General features: G+C 40.1%; 1 protein-coding gene across 5 annotated transcripts in view; it reads right to left on the bottom strand.

The window, feature by feature from the left end:
• Positions 1-2,301: 2,301 nt before the first annotated feature.
• Positions 2,302-27,767, bottom strand: part of USF3 (upstream transcription factor family member 3) — a 50,651-nt gene continuing 25,185 nt past the window's right edge. For 3 of the 5 annotated variants that reach the window (XM_055316454.1, XM_055316455.1, XM_055316457.1), the window contains 6 exons: positions 26,443-26,567; positions 24,220-24,284; positions 23,680-23,708; positions 21,291-21,373; positions 17,156-17,252; positions 2,302-14,416 (listed from right to left, as the gene is read on the bottom strand). In XM_055316454.1, the coding sequence (XP_055172429.1) occupies positions 7,950-14,416; positions 17,156-17,252; positions 21,291-21,373; positions 23,680-23,708; positions 24,220-24,266 (6,723 nt within the window). In that variant the 5' untranslated portion in view covers positions 24,267-24,284; positions 26,443-26,567 and the 3' untranslated portion in view covers positions 2,302-7,949. The remainder of the gene's footprint in view (positions 14,417-17,155; positions 17,253-21,290; positions 21,374-23,679; positions 23,709-24,219; positions 24,285-26,442; positions 26,568-27,767) is intronic. The other 2 variants (XM_055316458.1, XM_055316456.1) reach the window with 1 other exon arrangement.

Here is a 27,767-nt window from a genome sequence, read left to right as displayed (position 1 = left end):
CTGTCTTTCCTTGTGCCAATATCACACTGTTTTAAGTGTGGGAGATTTTAAAGTAAGTTTTCAATTTTTTATTGAGATATAATTGATATATTGCATGAGTTTCAGGTGTACAAAAAATGATTTGATATTCATATCCTTTAATTTCTGTCAGCAACATTGTATAGTTTGGGGTGAGTAGCTTTATTCTTTGATAACACACCGGCTGGCAACATCAATAAAATGTTGAATAGATTGGTAAATAACGATCACCTTGTCTTGTTCCTAACTTCAGGGGCAAATCATTAAGTATAATGTGAGCTTTGTTGGTTTGTGCTTTGGTGTTTTGTTTGGGTTGTAGATACGCTTCATCAGACTTAGAATGTTCCCTTCTCTTCTTATTTTGTTTAGTTTTTACCATGAATGGATTCAGAATTTTATCAAATGTTTGAGTTACTATGTTTTTTCTCCTTTATTCTGAGACCATGAGTGCATGAATTGATTGTAAAATGTTAACTTTGTGTTCCTGAAAAAAGCCCCATTTAGTCATGATGTAAAATTCTTTCCTTATATCACTAGATGTAATTTGCTGACATTCTCTTCAGAATTTTCACATCCATGTTCATTAGAATCTTGGCCTATACTTTTCTCTTTTTTTTAAGATTTTATTTATCCATAAGAGACAGAGAGAGAGAGAGAGAGAGAGAGAGAGAGAGAGAGAGAGAGAGAGAGAGGCAGAGACACAGGCAGAGGGAGAAGCAGGCTCCATGCAGGGAGTCCCACATAGGACTCGATCCCAGGTCTCCAGGATCACGCCCTGGGCTGAAGGCGGCGCTAAACCACTGAGCCACCTGGGCTGCCCCAGCCTATACTTTTCTTTTGCTATAATATAATGTTGTACAGGTTTGGCATCAAGGTTATGTTAACTTCCCAAAAAAAAGTTTGTAGGTGATCCGTCTTTCTCTATTTCATGAGTATGGGTAGATCAGTGTTATTTCTTCCTTTAATATTTAGAGGAATTTTCCACTAAAATCACTTGGGCTTGAAGTGGAAAGATTATTTATTTATTTATTTATTTATTTATTTATTTATTTATTTATTTATTTATTTATTGGAAAGACCTTTAAAAGAACAGCTTTATTGACATATGGGAATAAATGATCTCTAACATCCTCATTTTACCCATTTTAATATTAGAATGTAGTTATTCATTCATAAAACAAACACTTCAGGTGTGAGATAAACACCTGAGGACCTACTATTCAGTTTAATGGAATATACCAGTGCTTTTGAAGTATCCCTCCTTGATAAAATTCCCCTCCCTCCTTTCCTAAGAAGCACTCATTATCCTGAACTTTGGGTTTATCATTTCCTTAATTTATCATTTTTATCACAACTGTAGGTATCCCTAAACAATAAATTGATTTCTAGGCATTTAAACTTATATCACTTATGCTGTTCAAGCTCTCCTGCAACTTGTTTTCTCCCTCAAACTTCATGCTTGAAGTTTGTAACCAAGTTGGGAGCACCTGGGTGGCTCAGTTGGTTAGGCTTCCAGTTCATGATTTTGGCTCAGGTCATGATCTCAGGGTCATGATTTCGGGGGGGTCGTGAGATGTAGCCCTGTGTTGGGCTCAGCACTCAATGGGAGTCTGCTTGTTCCTCTGCTTCCTCCCGTCCTCCACTTCCTCCCCCTTGCTCCCATGCATTCTCTCTCAAATAAATAAAAATCTTTTTTAAAAATATGTAACCAAGTTGATGTGGGTAGCTATAAGAAAGACCCATTTCTTGTTCCAAAGGTCTATGCTTGTTTCCTCCACAAAAGTACGTGAGTTTAGCTGAATCCTCTCTCAGTACTCTTCTAGATCTGAAATGTTTTTTAAGATTTTATTTATTTACTTGACAGAGAGAGCACAAGCAGGGGGAGCGGCAGGCAGAGGGAGAGGGAGAAGCAGGCTCCCCACAGAGCAAGGAACCTGATGCGGACTCCATCCCAGGACCCTGGGATCATGATTTGAGACAAAAGCAGACGCTCAACCTACTGAGCCACCTAGGCACCTCTAGATCTAGAATTTTAATTTTGCTTTTTACAATAGGTACAAAGGTGTATGGTTTGCTCTGACAATATGGCACTGGTCATAATTATGACTTATTTGAGGTTGACTCTGACCAGGAACACACTTCCCATGGGAAATGTGTCATGGTATCATTTTCAGACATCTTGGTAAAATTGAAAGATTACTTGAATAGAAAACTTTGTAGGCAAGACAAATCATTTTAATAGCAGGTTTGAGGCGGCACATGCAATGATCAGAAACAACAGAATTCACAATGCAAAAATGCAAAGTTTATTTTCTTAAATAAAATACTATATTCATATCTATACAAATAATTATTACAACCATTAAAATGTTACATTTACCAATAAAAATTTCAAAACTTTAAACAAGAGCATGGTTCAGAATATTCACACCCTAATACAATGCATTTGTAAAAAGATGTCAAAATAAACAGGACCTATTCTTATTTACAACTGTAGGACAATCCTGATCGTATTATACATATCTGCTCTGGATTCCATTATAAAACAAATTAGTTCCCATTAGGATTATAAACCAGGTGATTTACAGTAATAGGACACTGTACACAGCAGACATCGCTGGCATGGGAATAGATACAAATATTACACTATTGAAAGACTACAGTTAGGTTTTTTCTGGTGACTGCCCTACAGTAAGCCTCTCACCCAGTGTATCTATAAATAATTTGTGAAGGTAATTATGTTCTCAGATTTTTCCACCTATTTTTACCAAAATGTGTATATATACAAATTATATATATATATATATATATATATATATATATATATATATATAGCCTGCTGAAAGTGGAAGCAAATCTTTTCTTCACAGTAACACAACTGCAGCATTTTAAGCAACACTGTCTGGTCCCTTTCTTCTTGGAAGATCAACAGTTCAACTCCCTTAAAGGTTACCATTATAGTCAAGTCCAGTGCCTCGATGACCTCACAGATGAAAATGGTTTTAAGACTTAAGGGCTGGGGATAAAGAGATCCAGAGAAGTGAAGAAGGAGTTAGATGGAGAAAACTCTAAGTTCCTATGACATAGTATGGTGAAGAGCTAGACACACAACTGAGCCAAAAAACCTGAAAAACCACAACTTAGGATCATCTTTTTAAAAAAGTGTTAAATCACAAGAGTTATCTTCTATGTCTCATGAGATCTCTCGTGACAGATTATCATCCAAAACAACAGCAATTTGAATATTAGATCCAATACTTTCAACCCAGGTTGGCTCATGTTTAAGAACACATGCATGCGCCACAGCCCTACAGTTGATAAGGTTTGGGCAAATATGGAAACAATGTTGAATGACCACCACCTACAAGCTCTGAGTTTAAAAGGAGTTATGCTTCTAACTAGTACATTTTTTTTTTACAAGATCTGCATTGAAGATGGCTCAGAGAATGATAAGGCAACCGTGAGAAATATCAGCTGTTCTAGTCTTCTAGGTTTTGATGACACAGCATGTACCATTCTGGCTGGCCCTTTGCTTTTTAACAGAGGAGCGGGTGAGTGATGTGTTCCAATGACTGGTCTTAGGACCAGAGGCACAGTTTCAGGTAAAGTGCAGTGCCAGGATAGAGGCATGTGGGCAGAACTAGAAGCTCTATGTCCAAGAAGGTCCTCATGCTGGACTGCCTCAGTCTACACTTGGTGTCTGTCCCCCACAGACTCTGGATTAAAACACTGTCAGGCTCACACAGAAAGTGTAGAAAGCAGGGAGACTATGGTTAAGTCAAAAAAAAAAAAAAAAAAAAAAAAAGGACCCTTTTCTGTTGGGAGCATTTAGCCAAAACGGTAGTTCAAGAAGAAACGAATCTCTGGTCTCTAATTTGCATATAGGTATCATAAAGTCATCACTCACAGATTAACTTCACACTAGTTTATTTGGCTTATTATTATTGCCCTCTGGATGTACACAGCCATAGGCGATTCTCTCCGGGCAAAGGTAGAACTTATACAGACAACAGAATTACGACTTCCAGGTTCCTAAAGGTATCAACCCAAAGCCATCTGATTTTAGTACCACCTTTGCGCTTCCTAAACTCCTCCGTGGGGGGGGAGGGGGGGCAAGTTCATCAAAACAAGGAGCAGAACTGTATGGCACACTCAATATTTTAAATCAACTCTGAACTAATTTTGTGTCAAGAAATCGTGCTGTCCTTTGATAGAACAGGAGATATATTGGTTCCCAAAGCCAGGAATTGGGAATCACTGATTTAGGAGCATGCCTCACTATCACAATGGGCCCAGTAAACATTTCAAGGCAGAGGAGGAATCATCCTAAGGAAATGAGCAGGTTCCCTGCTACCTGTTTGACATGGAGCAGGTAGAAGAAAAGAGGAGCCCAGGTACCTATGGTTCAAAGGAAGGACAAGGCTAAGAAGGTGCTTTTTCAAATTTTTAAAATTTCACTCCCATTAAAATGTGTTTCTACATTTTTTTGGGCGGGGGGTATGAATTTTTAGCCTCTCCATGACACGGATGTTAGAAGGCAAGAGCAAGACAAATTAATTATCTTTAAAATGTTTAATTAATTGTGTATTTTAAGAAGGCTGATCAGGTGGAAAAAAACAAGGCTGATTTTTAAAAATTGATCTTTATTGCAGTTCACCCTAATATGTAACTGGAAACTGCTATAAAAGAATATTCCCTCCTCATTCTTCTTTTTCCACAGTTCTAAAATGTTAAATTTTATAAAGCATGATCACTGTGGAGTATTTTTCCACCTTTGGAAAAAAGTGCCATCCCTGGTCCCTCCAAAAGGTCTTACAATTTAAATAAAAATAAATTTCCTGAAATGGTATAAAATACCCCCAAACAACTGCTATGTACCAAAAAAACAAATGACATCACACTTGATTTCTTTTTTCCATGATTCACACATTAAAAATTATACATGAGAATCTGAAATTTTCACCTCATTAGGAATTACTGCATTAAATATTTAGAGGAATCAACCACTTTCTCTAATTGATTCTATGTGATCTGTAACACTAAAAGAGAAATAATTTAATTAATGACTCATTTATGATTCATACATTTATATATGTTTGTGTATTTCCAGAAATTACAAAATTATTTGTGGAAATGGTTTTACATTCTACAGTCATATATTAGCAAGGATATTACCAAGGATAACATTAAATTTGCTATAACCAAAACGGACTGTTTCCTGCCATACTTTAGCCAAAAATTTTATCGAGATTGCTGGATATTAAATAATAAATTTCCTCCCCAAAATCATGTAGCTCTGATTATCAAATATTTAATATACTGCTGGTAAAGCTCATACACTCGTCCTTTTAAATCAAGTAAGACTACTAGGCTTCGAACACTTTCAGAATCGAGTCCATATATACAGTGATCTCTTACATATACATGCACGTCTGTAAGATAATTAGAGCTACATGTAAGCAGGAGCCAAATAATTGGTAGGTGGTCACATCTTTCTTGAGATGGCCAAATAAACCTTACTTAGGGGTAGAGGCTCATTTGGAATCAAAGTATTACATGCTTGGAATGAAAGCTCTGAAATATGCAGATGCTACCTCTGAACAGGGCTGTGCAGAAAAGGAAAATCAGTGCAACAGAGAAATACCTGAAAGTACCAGGCTCTGAGGCCTTCCTGTTGCAGTGTTCAAACTGATCTTCTCCTTAGCTTGTTACCGTAGTTCTAATTATATCTAACGGTGCCCAGTTCCTCAGAACGCAGTGGCTACCTCTCTGTACGTGCGTGCGTGTGTCTGGATGTGTATGTGAGAGAGACAGACAGAGTGACAGACTGACAGAGCGACAGGGAGAGCAGAGGGAGGGAGGATGAATAGCCAAACATATTGAAGACTATTCTTGAAATTGGCAGGTTGGGCCTTTCAAGTACAGAGAAAAATCTGAATGTTGTAACTTAAAAGCCAGTTAAGAAAATTAAAAAACAGGCCATGAATCGCACTTTTTTCCCAATTGAAACTTTTAACTACTGTGTTTATCTGTGGTCTTATTTAAGTAACTCCTGTTCTTCACCATGACCAATTTGAAGGAGAAAATACAGAAGCTTTTCCTGTTTGCAATTCTTTTTCTTTTTCTCTTTTGCCCCCAGGAGGCTGCTGGGTGGGCAGCAGGAAGAGGGAGGAAGGTTTGGTAAGAACAGTTGAAGAGGCACACATGACCCTTTTACTGAGTCTTCACAAGAGGTATTTGCCAGAGTTAACTGCTCTGACCCAGCCTGAGGAGGCATTTTTAAGGAGGAAAAAATAAAATAAAATGCTGGTCCTTGGGTTCATTTTATTAACAGAGCAGACAACATCATTTATACGTCTCTCTCCCACTCGTTCCTCTATTTGGCCCAGAATATAACAACAAAGAGTAACAGGTTTGAGAATATGAGTATATATGGTTGTTTTCATAGGTTTTAAGTTTTTAAGATTCAATGTATCTGTCTGTGTGTGAGTGTGTGTGTGTGTGTGTGTGTGTGTACACAACTCACTCCTCTGGGGCTTTTAAAAACCCTTACGTCAAGTTTTCCAATACTTCAGCAGGTCTCAGGTCACAATTTCCATTTCCAGATGGCAGGCCAATTTTTAAAGGACCAATTTATACTTTAAAATCTATGTCTGTGAACCCGTGCACACGCATGCACACACACATTCACACCCATGGACATATACATAGACAATTTTCTGAAGCACCGTTTCACATCTACCATCAGGAAAAATAATGAACAAATTCATCTTCTCATTATAATTACTAAGAAGGGTAACAATGTAACATACAATGCCATATTTTAAATATAAATATCAGTAAGTGAAAATACTGACAGAGCTCAAGACCCTGCTCAGAAATATTTAAAAAGTAAGGCTCAAATAATTGTGTAGATTCCAAACACATTATTTACTGAGCAGTTCCTAATGATTAAACAAATATAAAGGAAATTATTTCAAGATCAAATGAACAGAAAAAAAGAACACTAAAACAAAATTTAATTGATGAAACAACAATCTTTAACTGGACACAAGCAAAACTTCGCAATACAACTGCTTTTATCTTTATGACCTGATGCAAAATGCAAGCGCAAAATGGAGAACGTCTATGTACTTTGCTTTTTTAGATTGCTATTTTTAAGGCTAAGTAAGGAAGACCTTTGTGTTCCAGCATCTTGGCACATTAAAAGATAAAATGGCTCTCCAATTTGAAGGACAAGACATTAAATTCAGAAAACCAATGAATTGTCATAATTAAGAAAGAAGCCTCTACCTAAACCAAACCTTGGAAATGAAAGCTGATTCAACAACTCATGTATTTGCTGACTGCTTGACTTTAACCATGGACATCCATTCCATGTTAATGCAACACCTGCCATGGGTAAGGAACCATTCTAGATGCTGACATTGGCCAAACATTTGGTGATGAGCCACTGTGTTGTATCAAAGTGTCTGGATTTTTGGAAAGCAATTTGACTATCTCAAGTATCTATTTAATAAATGATCAACAATCAAGTTTAAAATCCAGGTTCTTTCCTACTACCCAGCACATGCCAAAAGGACACCCCCGCCCCCACCGACTTCCAGCTGACTAGCATTTAGGGAATATAAGATTACAAATCAAACTTGAAAATGTAACTCCGCTTGGAAAGTTTTAAAAAGCACACTGTGCAGTTAAAAAGGAGAGATAATTGTTTTTGACAACCCAGGATTCGCATCATCTCTGACGTAGTTTCCCTACATTCAGAAGGTAACTGGAAATTGATTATACAAACACAAAGACACACACACACACACACACACACACACACACACACACACGGCCTCCCTCTCCATGTGCATTACCTGTGCATGCACACACCAATGCATTTGCAATCTCAGCAGATACATGTACATTTAGTCTGTCAGTATTTAAACAGCTGAACTGCAGTCATGACCTAGAATATGGCTTATGTTGTGGGCAGGTCTGTTTGAGGACTGCTTGGAAGAGTCAGAGGCAGAGGAGTTTGCTATCGTAAGCAAAGGTGACATTGCCGAGCCATCGGGAAGAGCCGTAGCTATTTCTGGAAACAAAGATGTCATGTTAAAGTTGGACAAGTGAGAGTTGGTCATGTGCATGGGCGGCATGTCAGGGAGAAGAGGAAAACTTGGTTGAGCAAAACCGACAGGTCTGGGAGGAGACAGAATTGATCCGAATCGATTATTTAAGCCTCCGCTGTTTACCTTCTCGGTGCTAGGATTTGAGAACATTTGATTGGAGAAATAGGGGATGGAAATATCATTGGACAGTGTAGGATGAGCGGGAGAGTACGGGGGATAAAAGGAGGGTAGCGTGTTTTGGGGGTCTACAGGGATGAGAGCTGGCGTTCGAGTGGCACTAGGCTGAGTAACCTGTGGAATGAAAGAAGTATTAGCATTTATTGGTGGATTCATGCCACCCTCGGGAATAAAAGGAAAACCGAAATTTTGTGATAGTGAATGCTGGTCGGGCGCTGAATTATCATTAGGGACTTGTGGGCTATCAGGCATGAAACGAACGATACTTCCTCTCTTCTCTGTAGTGGGTTGCTGGCGTCCAAGGATCATGCTGCCACTGGTAGACAGAGGAAGATGGGGGAGACTTGGGTCAAAGACATTACTGTGTCTTTGGTTTCCAGAACGATTCCGTTCAGGCTGACGAATTTTGGAACCACTGCTGTCTTGCAAGGGATGCCTTGATCGCTGGGGAACTGAAGAATTAGTCGGACGTACGGGAGGCCCTTGCTCAGCATTTCCGTGAGACACAGACGGATGGGGTAGAGCTGGCCTTGCAACCCCATGCATGTTGGTTGTGACTGGAGGGTTCATGTGGCCCTTGGTCCCATGACTGTCAGTTATCCTCATGGGATTGGACTTCTGCACAGAAACATTGGGACTTGTGTTTCGACCCTGAATATCTCCTGAAGAAGAAGAACTCGAGAAAGGAATATTCAAGGTGCTGTTCCTGGTGTTAATTGCACCTAAGGACATGTCACAACTTTCCCTGTTCTGACTCTCACTCTCTCTTCTAATATGAACACTTTCATGAGTCGGGGGGCAAGTATATTCAATTGCAGAGGATGGGCCACACTGTGTGTTCCTCTGATGCTCTGAGAGGGACCTCTGGCTTCCAAGGACCTGATCTCCAAGGTGAGGGGCGAGTAAACTCTGCATGAAACTCTGGTGGCATGGATTCTCACTGTCCCTTGGTGGGATGGCGTTTCCTGCCGGGATACTCTGAACTGCTGGATAAGGTAATCTCTTTTGGCGGTCGATTGGCGGTGGACCAGGGTTTTGACTAATTCGAAAGGCCTGGGACTGCATACTCCTCAATGATGATACAGGGTTACCTATTTCATTATTTCTTGAAGATTGTACTTCAAAATTACTCTGGGGCTGCTGACTGGCTCCACTTGGTTTAAATGTCTGACAGTCGGAAAGGCGGATATCCGAGGCAACCGTGTGGTCCACGCGACCCTGCATATTGTGAATGGCCAAACTCTTATTCCTGGGGACATCAAGATAGCTTCTCATCTCAAGCTGATCTGAAACTCTGGAACCCTGAATTGATATGCCCATTCTCTGCTCTGAATTAGAAGACGTCTTTCCAATAAGTGCCTCAGCAGAATAACTTGAAACTCTATTCCTCTCCGGCCTGTGTGGAGTACAGGTCATGTCTGAAGGTCTGGTCACGATGCTCGGCTGGGACCCCATTTGCTGCTCTAGGCCTCTTGATGTCAAAAGCCTCTGCATTGGATTATGCCCAGACACATGTTCCGAAGAAACCCCCGAACCTTGCTGCCTGCTTCCCACATCCTGCTGCTGGTGCATGATATCTTGATTGAGATGGTTCTGGGGATGGTTATGGTGGTTCCGGCTGGTTGAAGGGTTTTCACAACTCTTCTCCGGCTGGGTGCTTCCAAAGTGTTGCTGCATCTGTTGCTGCATCTGCTGATGGTGGGGGTGGGGCTGCCCACTCTTGGGTCGGGACTGGTCAGTTCCGTGGTGCTTTGGTTGTAAGGAAAGCTGAGAGGCCTGAGAGCCCTGAACAAGATTCCTCTTTTTCTGCATCTGGACTTCCTGTTGTAGAGTTCTCTGTTGGTGGACATTATGGGGCTGAGAGTGGACAGAGCTCTCTGCATGAGGTACGTGATGCTGCAGCTGATACAAGTGATGCCTCTCTCTTAGCTGCCCTGCTTGCTGTTGTTGCTGCTGCTGCTGCTGCTGCTGCTTTAAGTAGAGGTGGTTGCTATGCAGGTGAGATACCCCCTGGGCTGGAACATGCTGTTGCAGGGCTTGGAGATGTTGACTGGCCTGGGTTTGCTGCTGCTCAGCAACTGAATTCTGAGAACTGCACTGGACTTCCGTTTGCCTCAGTGCAGGGGCAACAAAATTGTTACTAGGTGGAAATAGTCGTGTAAGGCCATCTCCGTGTGCTGGGTTGCTAACAGGCCCAACAGAGTTTGCCGAATTGGGAGGGAGCTGATTGACCATCATCTGAGCTTGATCAGAAATGCTGTCTGGGGTTCGGCTCATCAGGGACATAGCTTCAAGCCTCAGCGGGGCGGGCTGACAATGCTTTTGACGTTTAGCTGAAGACAATAAAAGGTCGTCTTGGACAGCACGCTTAGCAGAGTCTTTGCGGCTTTCCTGACTTGGCTTTAAGAGTGGCTCTTGAATCTGTGGATTTGGTATGGTGCCAGCAATGGTATTCAGCTGTTCTTGGGGATATTCGGTCATCAGAGCTGGTCCAGGAGGCTGACTGGTGTAGGAGCTGGAGGCAACGGTCAGGTTAACCGTTGCAGGAACAGCTGTTTGCTCTGAAGTCTGGGATAAACCAGCACAGCTGACCAGGGGATGGCTGATGCTGCTCTGGTGGATAAGATTGTTCACACTCAAACTGGTGATGCTCGGTGGCTGAGAAGTCGAAACCTGTAAAGAGGCATTTGATGTTTTAATTCCTACAGAACAACTTGGTTTTCCAAGGGGCCGATCCACAGTTGCTTCAATCGAATCCTGAGAATTAAATTCATTTGGTGTTGCTTCTGTCTGTCCCGTGCCCCCCTCTTTAGATATCTGTGTTTTGAAAGGCTGGTCTCCCTCTAAAGGTGACGCTTCAGAAGGCTTCGAAGCAACTTCCCTCATATCAGCCTGGCTGCCAGCTCTTCCCTTCTCAAGGTTCTCCTGGTCAAAAATAGCTCTTGCTGCAAGGGCGACTATATCAGTTTGCTCTACAAAGGTACAGCTGTCACAAGTATTAGTTGTCGTATTGCTGGTGACATCCTCTCTAGTCGTTTCAGGAAGCATGGACGCCACGGAGAAACTGCGGCTACTGCCAGAACTGGTTGACATGGGAGAGTCAGCCTGCCTGCTGCCAAGCAAGGAACCGTTAATAACCTCCTGATCAGGGACGCAGGAGTGATGCTGCCCTGGATCTCTATCATCACTGTTCATCAGCAAGAGGTCCTGTTTGGGATGTAACTCGACACTTGAATCAACTATTTTAGAACTGTCGGAAGAAAAGTCAGGATGGTCCACCTGGACTGAAAGAGAGAGTTTCTGAGGGTCTTTTTCTTTAGCAAGACCAGACAGCAATGCAGTCAAACCTTGCCCCTTTAAGAGACCTGTCGTTTGCATTGTTTCAGACGTGGAATCTTGCTCCACTCTGCAAGGTTCAGCAATGATCTCGACCTCAGAAACACAGTCGGTGCTAGTGCTAGTGGTAGATGACAGACCAGAAACCTGAGAAACCAAAATGTGGGGATCGCTTGGAGATGGAATCAACACGTTGGCCGAAGTGCAGGATTTGGCAGCGTCTGACAATGCCAAACTAGTTGGTGGCTTATCCTGAGATGTCTCTCGTTGCAAAATGGGGGCAGAATCTTTGGATTTTGCTGGGGCCGTTACAAAATGTTCGCTTGTTACAGGTTCTTGGGAGGGTGAGCTAGTCTCTTCTGCTGACTTAGATTTGGGTACAGATTCAGGTATCACCGATTCAGAATTCAGAACATCCAAAGAATGTGAGCCAGAAACACTTACACTATTTGCCTGGGACACGGTGACAGATGGTAACACAACAGGGAGGCTTTCCAGCAGCCCTTCGGCACACGACGGCTCTGCGGTGGCTTCAGCGCTGGGGCAGTCTAACTTGCTCGCATCTCTGACTGGGTTCAGGGGGCAAGCTGACTTGTTAGCTGCTAAGTGTTTCTTGGCACTTGGCTTCTTATTCAATCTTTTTGACCTCACGTTAGGTAAACAAGCTACAGTGTTCACTGAGGGAGTAGTTACTAGACTGTAAGTACTGGGTAGTGTGGCTGAATTATCCGTTGTCATGGGAGATGCTACAGTTGTTGTTAATGAAACACAGTTGACTGGGGTGGTCTGACTATTTGCAGCAGTTGGAGGATTGGCAGGCTGGCTAATAGACAACTGTACACAGCTTTGCCCAGCCATCTGTGATATGCTTTGATTGAGGCTGGCCAAAGCTCCAAATGTATTCAGGGCAACATTGGTATTTGGATCTTCGCTGGTGGTGGGTTGGATAATTTGCATAGGGGTTTGATTTGTAGCTCCTGATGAGGACATCACAGGCTGCAAAGCAAAGAGCTGTCCATTTAAAGAAATGGTTTGAGGCTGTTGTTGGTTTGACATGGTGACAGAAAAAGTTTGTGTTGAACTAGACGTTGATAAAGATGAAGGTCTTGGTAATATATGGACAAGATGCTTTCCTCCAAAAGTCTGTGGGGTCGAAACATTTTGCACTGAATTATTAGACCCTATGAGAGCACTGGTTCCATTGACAGGGAGTCGAACAGAACCAGGAGGTGGAGCTGAGAGGAGCGGCAAGGGGTTCTGATTAGCTGCCTGTATGATCACTATCTGTTGACCTACTGTTTGGTTGGGAACCTCTGCTCTCATCACTGTTGGGCATGGGGTAGTGCTGGGGGGCTGAAGAATGATAACATTTTGATTAGCTGGAGCTGCATTAACAGCCGACCCAACTGGCTGAGCCATCTGAATCACTTGCATTGCTGAATTCAATGGAAGGATATTTTTTGGAGGCTGAGATTTAACTTGTGGCTGGGCAATCAGTGGCTGCATAGGTAAGGATGGACAAGAAGGCAAGGTTACAACTACTTGCTCAACTGCCTGCCCATCTGCTGGAAAGGAATTATTCAAGTTGACGCCTGTGGCGACGTGTTTACTGTGGTTGGTTGTGGTAGGGCTGGTACCAGACTCATTTAATACCGGAGTCACAGCAGAAGAAGGTGTCTGGCTTAAGGGCTGAATAGTGTTTCCCGCCAGTTGCAAAGTAGTCCACGTGGTCTGTGTGTTTCCAGCAGAGGAAATTCGGGTAAGGCTATTAATGTTTTTTAAATCTGAAGCACTAACACTTGAAGAAGGCAAAGAACAAGAAAGAGTCCAACCATTGTCCAAAGGGTTTGCAGAGACAGTGCTTATCGGAGTGGTGGTCTTCCCTCCTCCGGGGGCAGAAGGGGCCACCACTGCAGTAACACTTGCCGAGTCTGCACCCTTGCTAATGCTCGCTGGACAAGAATCACCTGCAGATCTGGGAGGCTGGGAGCAGACCGTGGTGGTAACTGAAACAACAAAGGTGGTTTGAAAATCATTTCTGAAATCCTGTACGCTCAGGCAGGACTTGCTTCCATGGTGCACTTTCGTGGCAGTCGCTGAGGAGGCGGTGGGGATGCTTGTGGCACAAGAGACTGTCTTCTTCACTAATTTGGGGCTCTCTTGCCCATTCTTATTTTCAGGAGAACTTTGATCATTTAGACATGTGTGCAAGGAACGACGTTGGGGAGGTTCAGGCCCAATGGGAACAGCGATCAGTGAGGCACTGGTGGCACCAAGCACACTCGATTCGCTTTCAGAGGTGGAAAGTTCAAGAATATTTTGAGCAGAAATGGTAGCAGGAAGACAAAGAGGAACAGGCTGGTTGGCAGCCAATGCAGAAACTGTAGTCTGATGCCATGGCTTGTTTTCAGAAGGGTAAACTCCAGAAATAGATACAGGAGTCACAAGATTGCAAGTCCTCTGTACTGGCACCACATTGGCAGTTTGCTTTTGTAAATTATGACCAACATTAAAGGTTATCCCTTGAACAGCTGTTCCCTGGCTGTTTCCACCAGGCTGACTCCCATTGGAATAAACAATGATATTTTTCTGAACCTGATCACTGGGAATAACAACAGAGACCTTTGAGTTTTTAAGATTTCCTTTCCAGTGGATTGTGGGGTCATCATAGAGGCATATGTCATTTGCTTTTAGTAATTCAATATACCGGCCATTTTCTTTTTGAATTTCTTCCAGTTGTTTACGTAGCTTTTTAATTTCTTCAGCTACAATATTAAAAATAAAAGTGAAACAATTACCTGTTACTGTCAGTATTAATAGTAACTAAGAAAATGCTGTGTGCTAACCACTGAATTCTAGTTCTAGTATTTCTAAACACCTCAACTGAAAATTTTCAGTTCTTCTCTAAAGCAAATTCTTTCTCCTTTTTACAATGATATCTTAAGCCTCTATCACATCCTTTTTAAAGAATGTATCATTAAGGTCAATAACCCAAAGGTCAGAAATTACAATGTAGAAATCTCAAAATTCCCAATTCAAAAATTGCCAATAGCACTGTCACAAAAGTAAAAAAAAAAAAAAAAAAAAAAAAAAGAGGAAAGACATACTGATATCATAGTAACATGTTAGGAAAATCACACTGAATATCAATAGAATAGCATTTAAATGCTCTAACTTCAAACTTTCCTTGAGGTGGTAATAGATAATCTCTTTAAAAATGGTTTTAAACTTGCTTCTATTTTACTCTTTGAAATAACAGAGTCCAAGTGGAATGTTTAAAAAGTAATCTAGTAGAGCACCAAAGAAAGTGTCAATAATGGAACTTGAATTTTCCTTGGTAGGGTCAATGTATATACACTACTGTCACAACCTTACTCTTTCTTAAGGGGGAGAACTTTACCCATGGATCCTACTACTGCAGCAGCCTTAGCTGCTGGTATTTATGCCTGTGACCCTACAATTCTACTGTCTTGCCATAGTTGTACTCTCCCCTCTCCTTCCACCAACGGCAGTCAATCTTCAAAGCCAATGCCCTGTGTGGGGGCCTGGAATAAAAAGTTCTGTTCTGACAAGGATGAGCTGAGACTAGCAGATTATTTAAACTAAGAGACACAGAAGATGCCGATGTGTCATGGACATCAGAAACTAAAGGACATGGGGCACCTGGGTGGCTCAGTTGGTTAAGAGTCTGCCTTTGGGTCACGTCATGCTCCTGGGGTCCTGGGATCAAGCCCTACATTGGGCTCACTGCTCAGCAGGGAGTCTGCTTCTCCCCTCTCTCTCTGTCTGCCATTTCCCCTGCTTGTGCTCTCTCTCTCTCTCTGTGTCAAATGAATAAATAAAATCTTAAGAAAGAAAGAAAAAGAAAGAAAGAAAGAACGAACAATTACTATGGACCAAATAATAATGATGACTATTGTCATCTGGCACACCTGGCACTTTTCATTCTTCATCTCATTTCATAATAACAACAATGACAGGTAACATTTACTCTATGCCAGCTCGAGTCTAAGTACTGCTACTGTATTATTTCTTTTCATCCTCATAACAACCATGAGATGGGAACTACCTGCTGTCATCACTATTTTGAAGTGTGAGAAACAGGCTTGGAATGATCACATAAATGTGTCGAAAGTCAGCCACACACATGCTAAGATTATCTTCATTTTAAGATAAGGAAGCTGAGACGGAAAGAGGGTAAGTAAATCGCCACAGGTACTAAATGAGTAAGTGAGGACAAGATTCAACCCCATTGGGCTGAACTCCCCAGGCCACTGCTCGGACCACGGCCCAGGCTGTCATATGGACAGTGAGTATATGAGGGAGCTGCTGGGGGAAGAAACGAGAAGAGAGCGGATGCACAATAAAGAACCAAAGGAAGGATGGTGGCGGAGGTGACAGCGTAGTCAGACTTGAGCCGCCTCAAGCTGGCCTACCTGCTCTTGTCCTGAGCCCCATGCAACCTGTGTTTTTCTGACAGGTTCCCTTTTCCCTACGGCAACCTGACTGCCTCAGCCTCTGGGCTGTGAAACCAAAGGAGCTCTCCTTAGAAAAGTCTACACATCATTCTAGCCTTCACATCCCTTCTGTGGGGCCTCAGATAGGTTACCAAACCTGTATTATGAAACTACCCACCTACCAGCATCATAAAACAAGGCCTGGATTGTGAAAGAGAGCTGACTTGGGTGAAGGGGTGAGCTGTCGTCTAACTAAAGTAAGCAAAGAGAATTCTGAACGCTGACCTTCCAGACACACAATGAAGGCAACCCAACCCTGCCCCCACCCAGTAAATTCTACCTTTGTTCCTCTCCTCTTAAGGTGACCTACTGACTTGTCACAGGAAATTCTTTCTCTGCTCCTGTCAGAGCCATAAATAAAGGACAACTCGTACTGTCTACCATTCTGAGCTTTACACTCGCCTGGGTGTAAAAGCTGTTATTAAAAAACTTAATCAACTTAAACTTGATTAAGTTTTTTTACAATGTAATTATCTAAAAAAAAATGAAGAACAGAAACCAAATTTCATCAAAGGATAAGGCAGTCTGATGCACACATGCCATGTAATATTATGAACAGAATGTTTTGACCTTTTGAGCTAATTCACAGTGAAGTCTTGGCCCAGGCATATTTTTATTTTGTTTTTAAGTTACATTGAGCAGGACTCTCCCCTCCATCCTCTTATGGGATTCCCCCAGCTGGAGGATCCAAGTGGAATAAGAGAGTTCCAGCATTATTTATCTCATGAGTTAAGCAAACATGAAGTACACAGTAGAGTCCAAAATCAGAATTCTGTATGCCTGCAAGATTAGAGTTGCTCAGAGTAGGGGAAAGATGTAAACTAAGATGAATTTATTTTGTAGCACTATTCTCTCAGACCCACAGAATATATCATCTTAATAATGTCTCAGGTGAAAAAAGCCTTCTCTATCCTCATATAAATTGTCCTGCCACACAAAGACCTGAACACGGAAAAAAACAAAAAGTAAGAATCTTAAAATCTTTACCTTGTTCATTGTTTCCTCCATTAAGCAGGAGTTCATCATTTTGCCTTTTCAATTCTGTTATATATTTAAAGGCTTGGTCCAGGATCATATTCTTGCTCTGCCAGAGAGAATTAACCATTTAAAAGTTTCACTGAGGAGTAAGAACTTGCCAGAAGAAATTTAAAGCTTTGGTTTTCATCACATATGTGTGATATGTATCTTTTCAAAATTAAAATAGGCACTGTATTCAAATGCTCCTACTATTCATTTCTCATTTATTAAGTATTTATTGAGCATCTATTATGTGTCAGGCTCTGTTCTAGGTACTGGGGAATATAATAAACAAAATAAAGACAAAATTCCTGACCTTCAGGAATTTTATATATATATAAAATCAGATGGTAGTGCTAAGTGCTATGAAGAAAAAATAAAGCAAGGTGAAGAGGGGGGCCAGAGAGATGGCAGAGGTCATTCTGTTCTATGGACTGTTTCTGTCTCACTGTAATTCATGTTGAAACCCTGATCCCTGATATGATGGTATTTGGAGGTGGGCCTTTGGCAGGTAGATCCCTCATGAATGAGATCAGTGCCCTTAGAAGAAAAGACATGAGAGAAGTGATCGCACTCTCTGTCATGCAAGAATATAACCAGGAAAAGAGCATACACCAGGAACTGAATCAGCTGGCGCCTTGATTTTAGACTTTGCAGCCTCCAGAACTGTGAGAAATACACTTCTGTCATTTAAACCACCCAGTCTGTGCTATTTTCCTTATTGGAGCCCAAACTAAGATATTGTACTATAATCTATTTTGCATATGGAGGTTGGAAAAGGCCTCTCTTGTAAGGCAAAGCAAAAACCTGAAGGAAGTACAAGGAAGTATTCCCCCTGGATAGATGGAGGAAGAGGGTCCAGGTCTTAGGATCAGCAAGGGCAAAGGCCCCCAAGTGGGGCTGTGCTCGTACATTGGAGGGACAGTGGTGAGGTGAGTGGAACAAAAGTAAAGTATCCAGGGGGAAGAGTGGTAGTAGAAGAGACCAGAAAGGGCCTTCAAGGTCATGGAAAGATTTTAGACTTAGACCCTATTCTAGAGGCAACTGCCCTAAAGTTACTTGTGTATCCTTCCTGAAATGTTCTATGCTGATACATGGATCCTTTATCTATCTTAAATAGACAGTGAGTGGCTCAGTCAGTTGGGCATCTGCCTTCAGCTCAGGTCATGATCCCAGAGTCCTGGGATCAAGCCCCACATTGGGCTCCCTGCTCAGTAGGGGAGTCTGTTTCTCCCTCTCCTCACTTTTGCACTCTTTTGTTCACTCTCTAAAATAAATAAAATCATTTTTAAAAATTGAGGGGACCAGTAGAAAGATTCTTCTTACACAGTAATACAAATTAACCCCCCCCCTCACACACACACACACACACACACACACACACACACACACACACTCACACCCTATGAAGCTGGATGACTTCCCCTTCCTGCCCTAACTGCAGGAGACAAGTTTATTTTCTGTGAGATTTGAATCAGAGAATTTTGACCTCAGGGATGTTTGGCACAGAAGTGGACAAGATTAAGCAACTCGGTGAAGACAGGAGGGTAAAGTAAAATTCTGCCTGCTAAAGCATGAGACTCTCCTGCACCCCTTCCCTGACCCAGGTCCCAGAATATGGCAACCAGCCTTATACGCCTCTTCCCACCCTTTCCACTTCTAGATAAGGGGCTGAAGGACTCTTCTTTGGAAAATAATAGTTATTCCCAAAATTAAACAAGCTACCAATATTGATATTTTTTATTGCCATAAAAACAACAACACTAGCCTACTACCTAATCACTCAAAAGTTAGGGCACCAAAGTCAAGCCTATTCAAGCAGTTTTTTAATGTTTCATTCTCGAATATAAGAAAACAGCTAAGTATCACTAAACATTGAAGGAAAGTCTCCAAATCAAAGACAAAACATCAAAACAAAATGGAAAAAAGAAAATCAGAAGAAACAAAAACAAAAAGAAAAAAATTTAAAAACCTATACAACATTCTCAGAAATGACATGATATTGTATTCATAAACCGAATATGTGATATGAAAAAGAACAAAAAAAATAAGAAAAAGACTCTTGAAAATTAAAAATATGAGAGCTGAAATTAAAAACAGAAGAGTTGGAAAAGACCAATCAATTGAGACTGAAGAAGGGCAGAGGTTCCAGAAGTCTCAAAGGAAAAAGAGAAAACGGTAATCATGGTACACTTGACTATGCAGAAACTCTAAAGAGACCACTGAAAGTGCGGGAAGAACTAAAGATAACTACAGAGAGAGGTGCCGTGCCTGGATGGCTCAGTCAGCATGCGACTATTGAAAGTGTGGAAAGAACTAAAGATAGATAGAGAGGTTCCTGGACCGCTCAGTCAGTAGAGCATGGGACTCTTGATCTCAGGGTTGTGAGTTCAAGCCCCACGCTAGATAAAGAGCTTACTTAAAAATAAAAAATAAATTTTAAAAATTTAAATAAAGAAATAAATAACAAGATAGGTATATGATAAGCAAATGAAAATAACAAGGCAATTATTAACCCAAAAAACATAACACATAATAATAGTACTCCTTGGCCTACCACACACAATATTTTCAGTCTTAAAAACATAAAAACTGAATACTGATTTAATTAAAAGTTGGGGTAGAATTATATTGGGAGGATAAGACTAGGGAAGCAAAGGGGAAAAGCATAATAGGAAGTCCATAGATAAAATCTAAAATAGAAAAATGAAGATATAGTAATATAAGCATATTATTTGAAAATATAAAAGTGAATACCTGAAGAAGCAGCTGAGAATGGATGCTTTTAAGTTGCTGTACTGGACTTGGGAAGCAAGCTGGTCAGACACTAATTGTCATTTTAAGTTTTTTAGTGCTGTTATGTTTATATATTAATTTTCACATATATTAATTTAATTAAAAATTAACTGAAAAAGGCTAACACACACACACACACACAAAAGGCTAACACAAATTATGATATCCCATTACAATGAAAAACTATATAACCATCAAAAAGAAAGGTAATCTTATGAGGAAAGCTATCCATAACTAAAAGTGATGTACTATATACCAGTAAGTGAAAATGACAAGACAGGTTATAAAACACCACTTGGGGGATGCGTGGGTGGCTCAGTGGTTGAATGTCTGCCTTTGGCTCAGGGTGTGATGCTGGAGTCCCGGGATCGAATCCCACATTGGGCTCCCTTCATGGAGCCTGCTTCTCCCTCTGCCTATGTCTCTGCCTCTTTTTCTCTGTGTCTTTATGAATAAATAAATAAAATATTTCAAAAGAACATAAAACAGCACTTTGTGTGTGTGTATTTTTGTGTGTGTGTGTATATATATATGTATTCACATAAATATATATTCATTGCTTTACAAATATATATACACATGCATATATATATACATACATACATATATATACATATAGCAATGTCTGAAGAGATGTGTAACAACATTTTATTTTTTTAATTTATTTTTTTTACAACATTTTAATAGTAGTTATGACTTGGGAGTAGAATGTCAATTTATTTTTCAAACTTTTTTATGCCTTCCATATTGTTTCCATTTTGTTTTGTTTTGTTTTCAGTGAGCACATTTTATCCTCATTATAAGAAGAAAACAAAAGCTATCTTCTTGAGGGAAAACTGTTATCTTTAATAAGCCGAGATTTATGTACCACTGGAGGTTGATAGGGCACAGAGGATGAAATAGAGATCTTTAGAAGATTCAAGGTAAGAATTTAAAGATGAAAAATATGATTGACAAAAAATAAAAGAAATGCCTGGTAAACACAATAGCACATAAATAAATGTAATCATGGGACTGAAAAATTCAAGACCTTAAAGATCTAGAAATTATATGATCCATTTGATCATGTAGAATGCTCTACTAGAAGACTGCTATAAGTGTGGGAAAAATTAAAAATAGATATATAGAAAATTAAGCAAACAAAAAACATTGAAGCAATTATTAACTATATACCAGCATGTATGTGGGGCATGTAGTTAACTATATACCATAAAGGAAAGGAAACAAAAGTAATCACTCTCAGCAAAGAAAAAACTTGGGGAGTTATCTGTTCACAAGTAATGAATGAAAATATGAGTGGACTTCTTACCTGCTTCAGGGCAGGGGAACATGGGATCAGCTCTCCTATCCTGTTTATTCCAGCATTGATTTTCTTCTTTCTATGCCTCTCCACTAGATAGGGGAGAAAATCTATTTATCAAACCTCATGATACCACTGCCAAAGTTCGTTTTTTAACTTGAGTAAAGAAATTTTAGGTAAAGAAATCTCTAACAAAATTTTATCAAACAGTTTCTACTGAAGACAAATAACTACAATTAGATTTCTAAGAATGTCATATTTTAAGTCTAGTACTATAGGAATTGACATAAGCGATACTTTTATTAGCATTTTAAAAACGTGATCTATAATAATTAAGTTAAAATTATAAACAGAAGTTGCTAACATGACATTACTGTTAAGCCATTATTGTGTCTCAAGTAATTACTAGAGATTTTACTCTAATACTTTAGTGATAACTAAAATTTGAGAACCCATTACAGGATAAGTTACTAAGCAGTTGCCTTTTTACATGAGCAAGTGAGACCTACTTAGTTAGATTCCAGAACCTTAAAACACTGTTCAAGATGATTAGAAGGCATTTTTCAAATAGAACTAATAGCTATTAGTTATGCCTCAAAATTTCTACAGAGCTTTGTCTATTCATTTTGGCCACATAGGATTTTTCTCATCTAAGAAACTGAGCAACTGACAACATCTTAATCAAATTAACCAAGTATTCTGGGTTTACATGCTAAGACTTGAAAGATCATACGGAAGGGTCAAGAGAGTACAAGATGATCTAAATAATTTCAATAAGACACTATAAGTAGAAACATTATAGTCTTGGTTGTTTTCTCTCAGATAGGTTCTGAAACCTTCCTTTCTTACAAGATGCCAGTAATTCTAAGAGGATGATCTTACATATTGACCATAGGCAGGCCTTGTTTTGTAAAATACATACTTTTTGCTTCATAGTCTAGCAGTAAAGATAGCTTTTCAATGACATCTAATTACTCTCTCAAAATAAATTTCTATCAGGACATATTTATGACACCATCTGAGTTGACTCCAATAAAAATATTTAGCTTCTATGGCCAAGAAAGATTAAATTCATTTGGCCAAAAGACAGCAAAGCAATAAAGTATAACTCACTTTTCTTCTGAATTCTCTAACAATAGTATTTGCTCTTATCTAAGAGTGGATTTTAAATGTGTGGAGGTGGAAAAAAAAAAAAAAAACAACATTAAGACTCTACCCACAGTGATAAAGGGGAATTCAAAAGCAGGAAATTCCCATTTTGGGGAGCAGCAATAATTCCAACAGTGTTCACCACCTCTTTCCATAGACAAAAATTCCCCAGGGACCTTTCCTTAAGGAAAGAAAGATATCATTTATAGAGTAATAGATATTAACTTCTAAAATATTTTGTTTTAGATCTGGACTGTAGCCCCTGAAAAATAAAATGTTTTAAAATGTACCAAATGTAAAAGTATGCACAACTACTTCTATGTTTATCCAGCTTTGGCCAATAAATTTGATATCTAACATAAAATCAAATCTTTCTTTTCTACATTTTTTCCTATAATTGAGGACTCCACAACTTCATTTAAGACTGTTCACATTGGGATCCCTGGGTGGCGCAGCGGTTTGGCGCCTGCCTTTGGCCCGGGGCGCGATCCTGGAGACCCGGGATCGAATCCCACGTCGGGCTTCCGGTGCATGGAGCCTGCTTCTCCCTCTGCCTGCGTCTCTGCCTCTCTCTCTCTCTCTGTGACTATCATAAATAAATAAAAATTAAAAAAAAAAAAAGACTGTTCACATTTCGGGACACTTGGATGGCTCAGTGGTTGAGTGTCTGCTTTCTACTCAGGTCATGATCCCAGGGTCCTAGGATCCAGTCCCACATCAGGCTCTCAACAGGGAGCCTGCTTCTCCCTCTGCCTATGTCTCTGCCTCTCTCTCTATGTCTCTCATGAATAAATAAAGAAAATCTTAAAAAAAAAAAAAGACTGTTGACAGTTCAAGGACCTTTAATATCTACAGCCTGCTCATCTCTCCCTTATTCCTCTAGGCAACCAGCCACCTCTGGAATTTCTGCAAAGACACATACTCTTTGTTCCATTTGGAAGAGGTAGAACTGGAGTTCTTCAGTGAGTGAAATCACTTAAAACACTAGTTCCAGGGGCATATTAATCTTTAATTTATCTAAATAGACAATGAATCAGAAGATAGTAAAGAAGGAGGCCATCTTCATGAGACTTGAGGGGCGTTATGTCAATTAAACAATAAAGGAACAAAAATAGTAAGGAACATTTTCCTAAAATATAATGAATCGTGATTCTATGCTTGTAACATAGAAACTTACAAGCAACTACAGTATGCCTTCATTTTGAGTGCAAAAAGTGCTATCAAATAAAATTTAAATTGTTGTTTCTACCTGCATTGTGTGTCTCCCGGTTTTTCTTTCTGAAACAGAAAGTACAAATAAAAGAACATGAAAATTATGGGAATATATTTTTAACCACTTTTTATTTTGAGAACCATAAAAATAAATTTTATGAATTTGTATTTGTGGTATTAACAAGAAACCATCTGAAGAAACATTTTCTTAATATATATTATGGTGTGAAAACCTAACTGCAGATAAATTGATACAAATTTAGAATCTACAATTTCTAGAAGTAACTAATTCTCTATTCTTCCACACCCAGAAATCATTGGTGGGCAAGTAAATTAATCATTGAAAAAACTTTAACTATTTGAAAAATGTAATTAAAGAACTAGTTAAAGACAGGTAAATTTTAACTCTATACTCCTTTCTGTAAATCTGTATTTATTTATCCACACATATTTCTGAAGAGTAATAGTTTTCCAGGCACCAAAATATAAGTTCCCTAAGGATTACCTATTTAGCAAAGTAGGGATTCATTCTGCTTATTTGCCCAAACTATATTATTTTGGGAACAAGACTACATACCTGTGCTGTTTTTTTGTAGGAGTCTCATTCTCTGTCATTTCTGGCATGATTACAGTGATAGGAACCTACAAGGCATGGAAAGACCACCAGAAAGTTTAAAGTTATATTAATATGTTAGAGAAATTGATTAATACTAGGTTGGTTTGAATATCAAAATGTTAAAAAACAAAAGTGACATCATGAAAAGGCACTGGCTTAGCTGTCATGGAGAGAAAAAAAGTATAAGAAAACAGGACAAAAAACATAACTAGCAGATGGAGAGCATGGTGAAAGTCAAATGTGAGGTGTATCCAGAAAGTGCTTGAGAAGACTGGAATTGAAAAAGATCATTATGCAGTTAAAAATCTAGAAAGGTTTAAAGGCAGTGTGGATTTGTGCAAGACCTGGAAAGACACGTAAAACATACTTGAGTTGGCAGAGGATGTTCTTTGTTCATGATACTGTTTGAAGTGTTCTACAGAATTTAAACTAGAACAATGGTCCTCCTCTCTGAACACAGAAAAAAACAAAAGTGACAGGCGCACAAACATGTAATAGTCTATGCATGGAAGCAGCCACTCACTCCATTCATTTGTTTGCTAGCCTTTCTCAAACTGCTAGAAGTCTTATGTTATCCTTCAGGAGTCATTAAACTCTGGGTAGAAGTATGAAAATTCTATTTGTATTTAAAATGTCAGGATAGTATGTTGGCAAATTGAACACCAGTAAAAAATAAATTTATTATTAAAAAAATAAAAATAAAAATAAAATGTCAGGATACAGGACGCCTGAGGGGCTCAGTGGTTAAGCATCTGCCTTTGGCTCAGGGCGTGATCCTGGAGTCCTGGGATGGAGTTCCACATCAGGCTTCCTACATGGAGCCCGCTTCTCCCTCTGCCTATGTCTCTGCCTCTCTATGTCTTTCATGAGTGAATGAATAAGATCTTTAAAAAATTTTTTAAAAATTGAAAAAAAATTAAATGTCAGGATGCTAAAGAATATACGTATTATAGGGAAATATATTCATATGCCAAACAAAGCCTGAAAGCAAATACATGAAAAAATTAGTCATAGTTATGTAAGGCCAACAATATTATAGGTGATTTCTTTCTCTTCTCTGATTTTCAAGAATTTCATAATGAAAACCTGAATGCTTTTAGATCTCAGGGACTGACAGCCTTTTAAAAGTGGTCTGTCCAGTTGGGATACCTGTTCTGGTACACTGAAGGAGGTGCAAGTGCAGTTTCCCATTTTCGGAGTGTGGAATTAGAAGTCAGAAAGCATGGGATCCCTGGGTGGCGCAGCGGTTTGGTGCCTGCCTTTGGCCCAGGGCGCGATCCTGGAGACCCGGGATCGAATCCCACATCGGGCTCCCGGTGCATGGAGCCTGCTTCTCCCTCTGCCTATGACTCTGCCTCTCTCTCTCTCTCTCTCTCTCTCTCTCTCTCTCTATCATAAATTAAAAAAAAAAAAAAAAAGAAAGAAAGCATGAGCTTAGGGGTGACTTGGTGGTTAAGAGTCGAGGGGTGACTTGGTGGTTAAGAGTCCAGCTCTCGATTTCAGCTCAGGCCATGATCTGGGGGTTGTGGGATCGAGCCCATGTAGGTCCCTCACTAGGCATGGAGCCTGCTTGGGATCCTCTATCCCTTTGCCCCTCTTCCCACTCTCTACTCTAGTGTGCAGGCACCTGCATGTAGGCTCTCTCTTTAAAAAAAAAAATAATAATAAAATAAATAAAAGAAAGAAAGAAAAACAGAAAGCATGGGTTTCAAATCTGGTTCTGCCATTTCCTAGCTGTGAGGTTCTGGGCAAGCTAGATAGCCTCTTTGGAACCTCAGATACTCAGATGTTTCGTCTACAAAATGGATCATAATCAAAGCATCTAGACCATTGGCTTATTTTGAGAAAGGAATGAAAAATGAAGGGGGAGCACAGCAGCACGGTGCCTAGCAGCAAAAAGAATTCAACAAATGTTAGCTATGAATAATAATGAAGGTATTTCAGGTGTAGCTTTGGCCCTGGAAAGGTGGAGGAAGGGTCCTGGAAAATAAGTAGAAGTGAATGCTGACAAGCTAATGACAGAAGTACTGGCTGTGTGCACTCAAGACTCACTGCCGGCAGCTTATTTCACCTTCTCCCTAACATCTGGGATGGCACACATCCGCCTATAAGCAACACACTCACATTAGATAAACACATAATGACGACATGGGATATATGAGTCAATAAAGAAATCCCTGTCACCTTTCTCACCCAAAGGCTTGCAGAATTTCTTCACTTTTGATTCCTGGCTTCCAACGCCTCCCGTCTCTGATCCAAATCTATCATCTTCTGCCAGAAGATGGTCTATAAGTTCTGTTTTCTTCTTACTACACAAGAGAAAAATCAGTGGATGTTTATAGTTGCTAGGTTTCCATTAGCACCACATAAAAACAAGGACTGGCAACCTATGGCATGCAGATTTTTAGTAGCATACAGTACCCTGAATTCTCCCTACCACTTGAAAGCTAATGAATGTACTTGCTATAAAAAGTCACTCTCCGGTGGGTTGCCCATGTGCCCGACCCCCCTAAAAAATGGCAGCAAGTACCTATAGACATTGGATGGTTCCCAGGAGATTCTTTTCTCTCAGACATGCTCCCAGCCCCTCAAGTTCTTACTTTACTCCACCTGGGTCATACGCTAAGCTCTGCCCTCAATTCTAAAGTTATCTTCCCTCAATTTCCTACTTCCCTCTTTTCTGTTGTGATAGTGACTGAGAATTTACTCAAGGGTCTCCCCTGAGGGCACTAGAAGACAGCCTTTAGATTGGTGCATTCTATAGGCTCTGAAACAGTGCATTTGGGGGCTTCTTCCCTAAGGAGAAGCGCTGGGTAGGGCCCAGGAATCTGTATTTTCAACAAGGTGCTAGTTAAAAACTACAAATTGCCAGCCCTTCCCCCACCCCACCCACTGAATCAGTCACTAAGGGAGGTATTTTAATCTTTAAAGGAGGAGACTGAAATTTAATGAATGCCCCCAGGAGATTCCTATCAGGAAAATTTAGAAAGGCAGGTATCCTTAGTTGGTAGAATTTCAGGCATCTGACTGATCGCCTATCCTGGGGGCGGGTGGGCGGGCAGGGGGAGGGGGCGTATTATTTGGGATGTGTCAAGAGAGCTGAACAACATATAATTTCACCTATAAACCCATAAGGTCAGATTTCCTGTATAGCCATGAGTCAGCATTTGGTCATTTGTGTCACAGTTCTAGTTGTTCCTCTGGAGCACTTTTGAAAGTTTGTAGCTTCATGTTCCATTTAAGATACATGAAGTTCCAATCTTCTTAACATCTAGAATCTTAAATTAAGTAATACTAGAGGCCTATCACATAAGTAAACATATTCATTGCATGGGGGTGGGAGGAGGTGGGAGGCAGGGATTTACCTGAAAGGTCTATCAGCCAGTTTACACAATGTCACTATAAAGATCTATCTCAAACCACATTTTAACCAATTCAATTACATCTATCAATGCACAATTGTTTCCATACATTACTCCTGATATTAAAATTGCATTCCTCACATTAAA

The sequence above is a fragment of the Nyctereutes procyonoides genome, unplaced genomic scaffold (assembly GCF_905146905.1).
Source record: "Nyctereutes procyonoides isolate TBG_1078 unplaced genomic scaffold, NYPRO_anot_genome, whole genome shotgun sequence".
NCBI classification, from domain to species: Eukaryota; Metazoa; Chordata; class Mammalia; order Carnivora; family Canidae; genus Nyctereutes; species Nyctereutes procyonoides.
The sequence above is the reverse complement of the archived record's forward strand: the minus strand, read 5'-3'. Positions and strand labels throughout refer to the sequence as shown.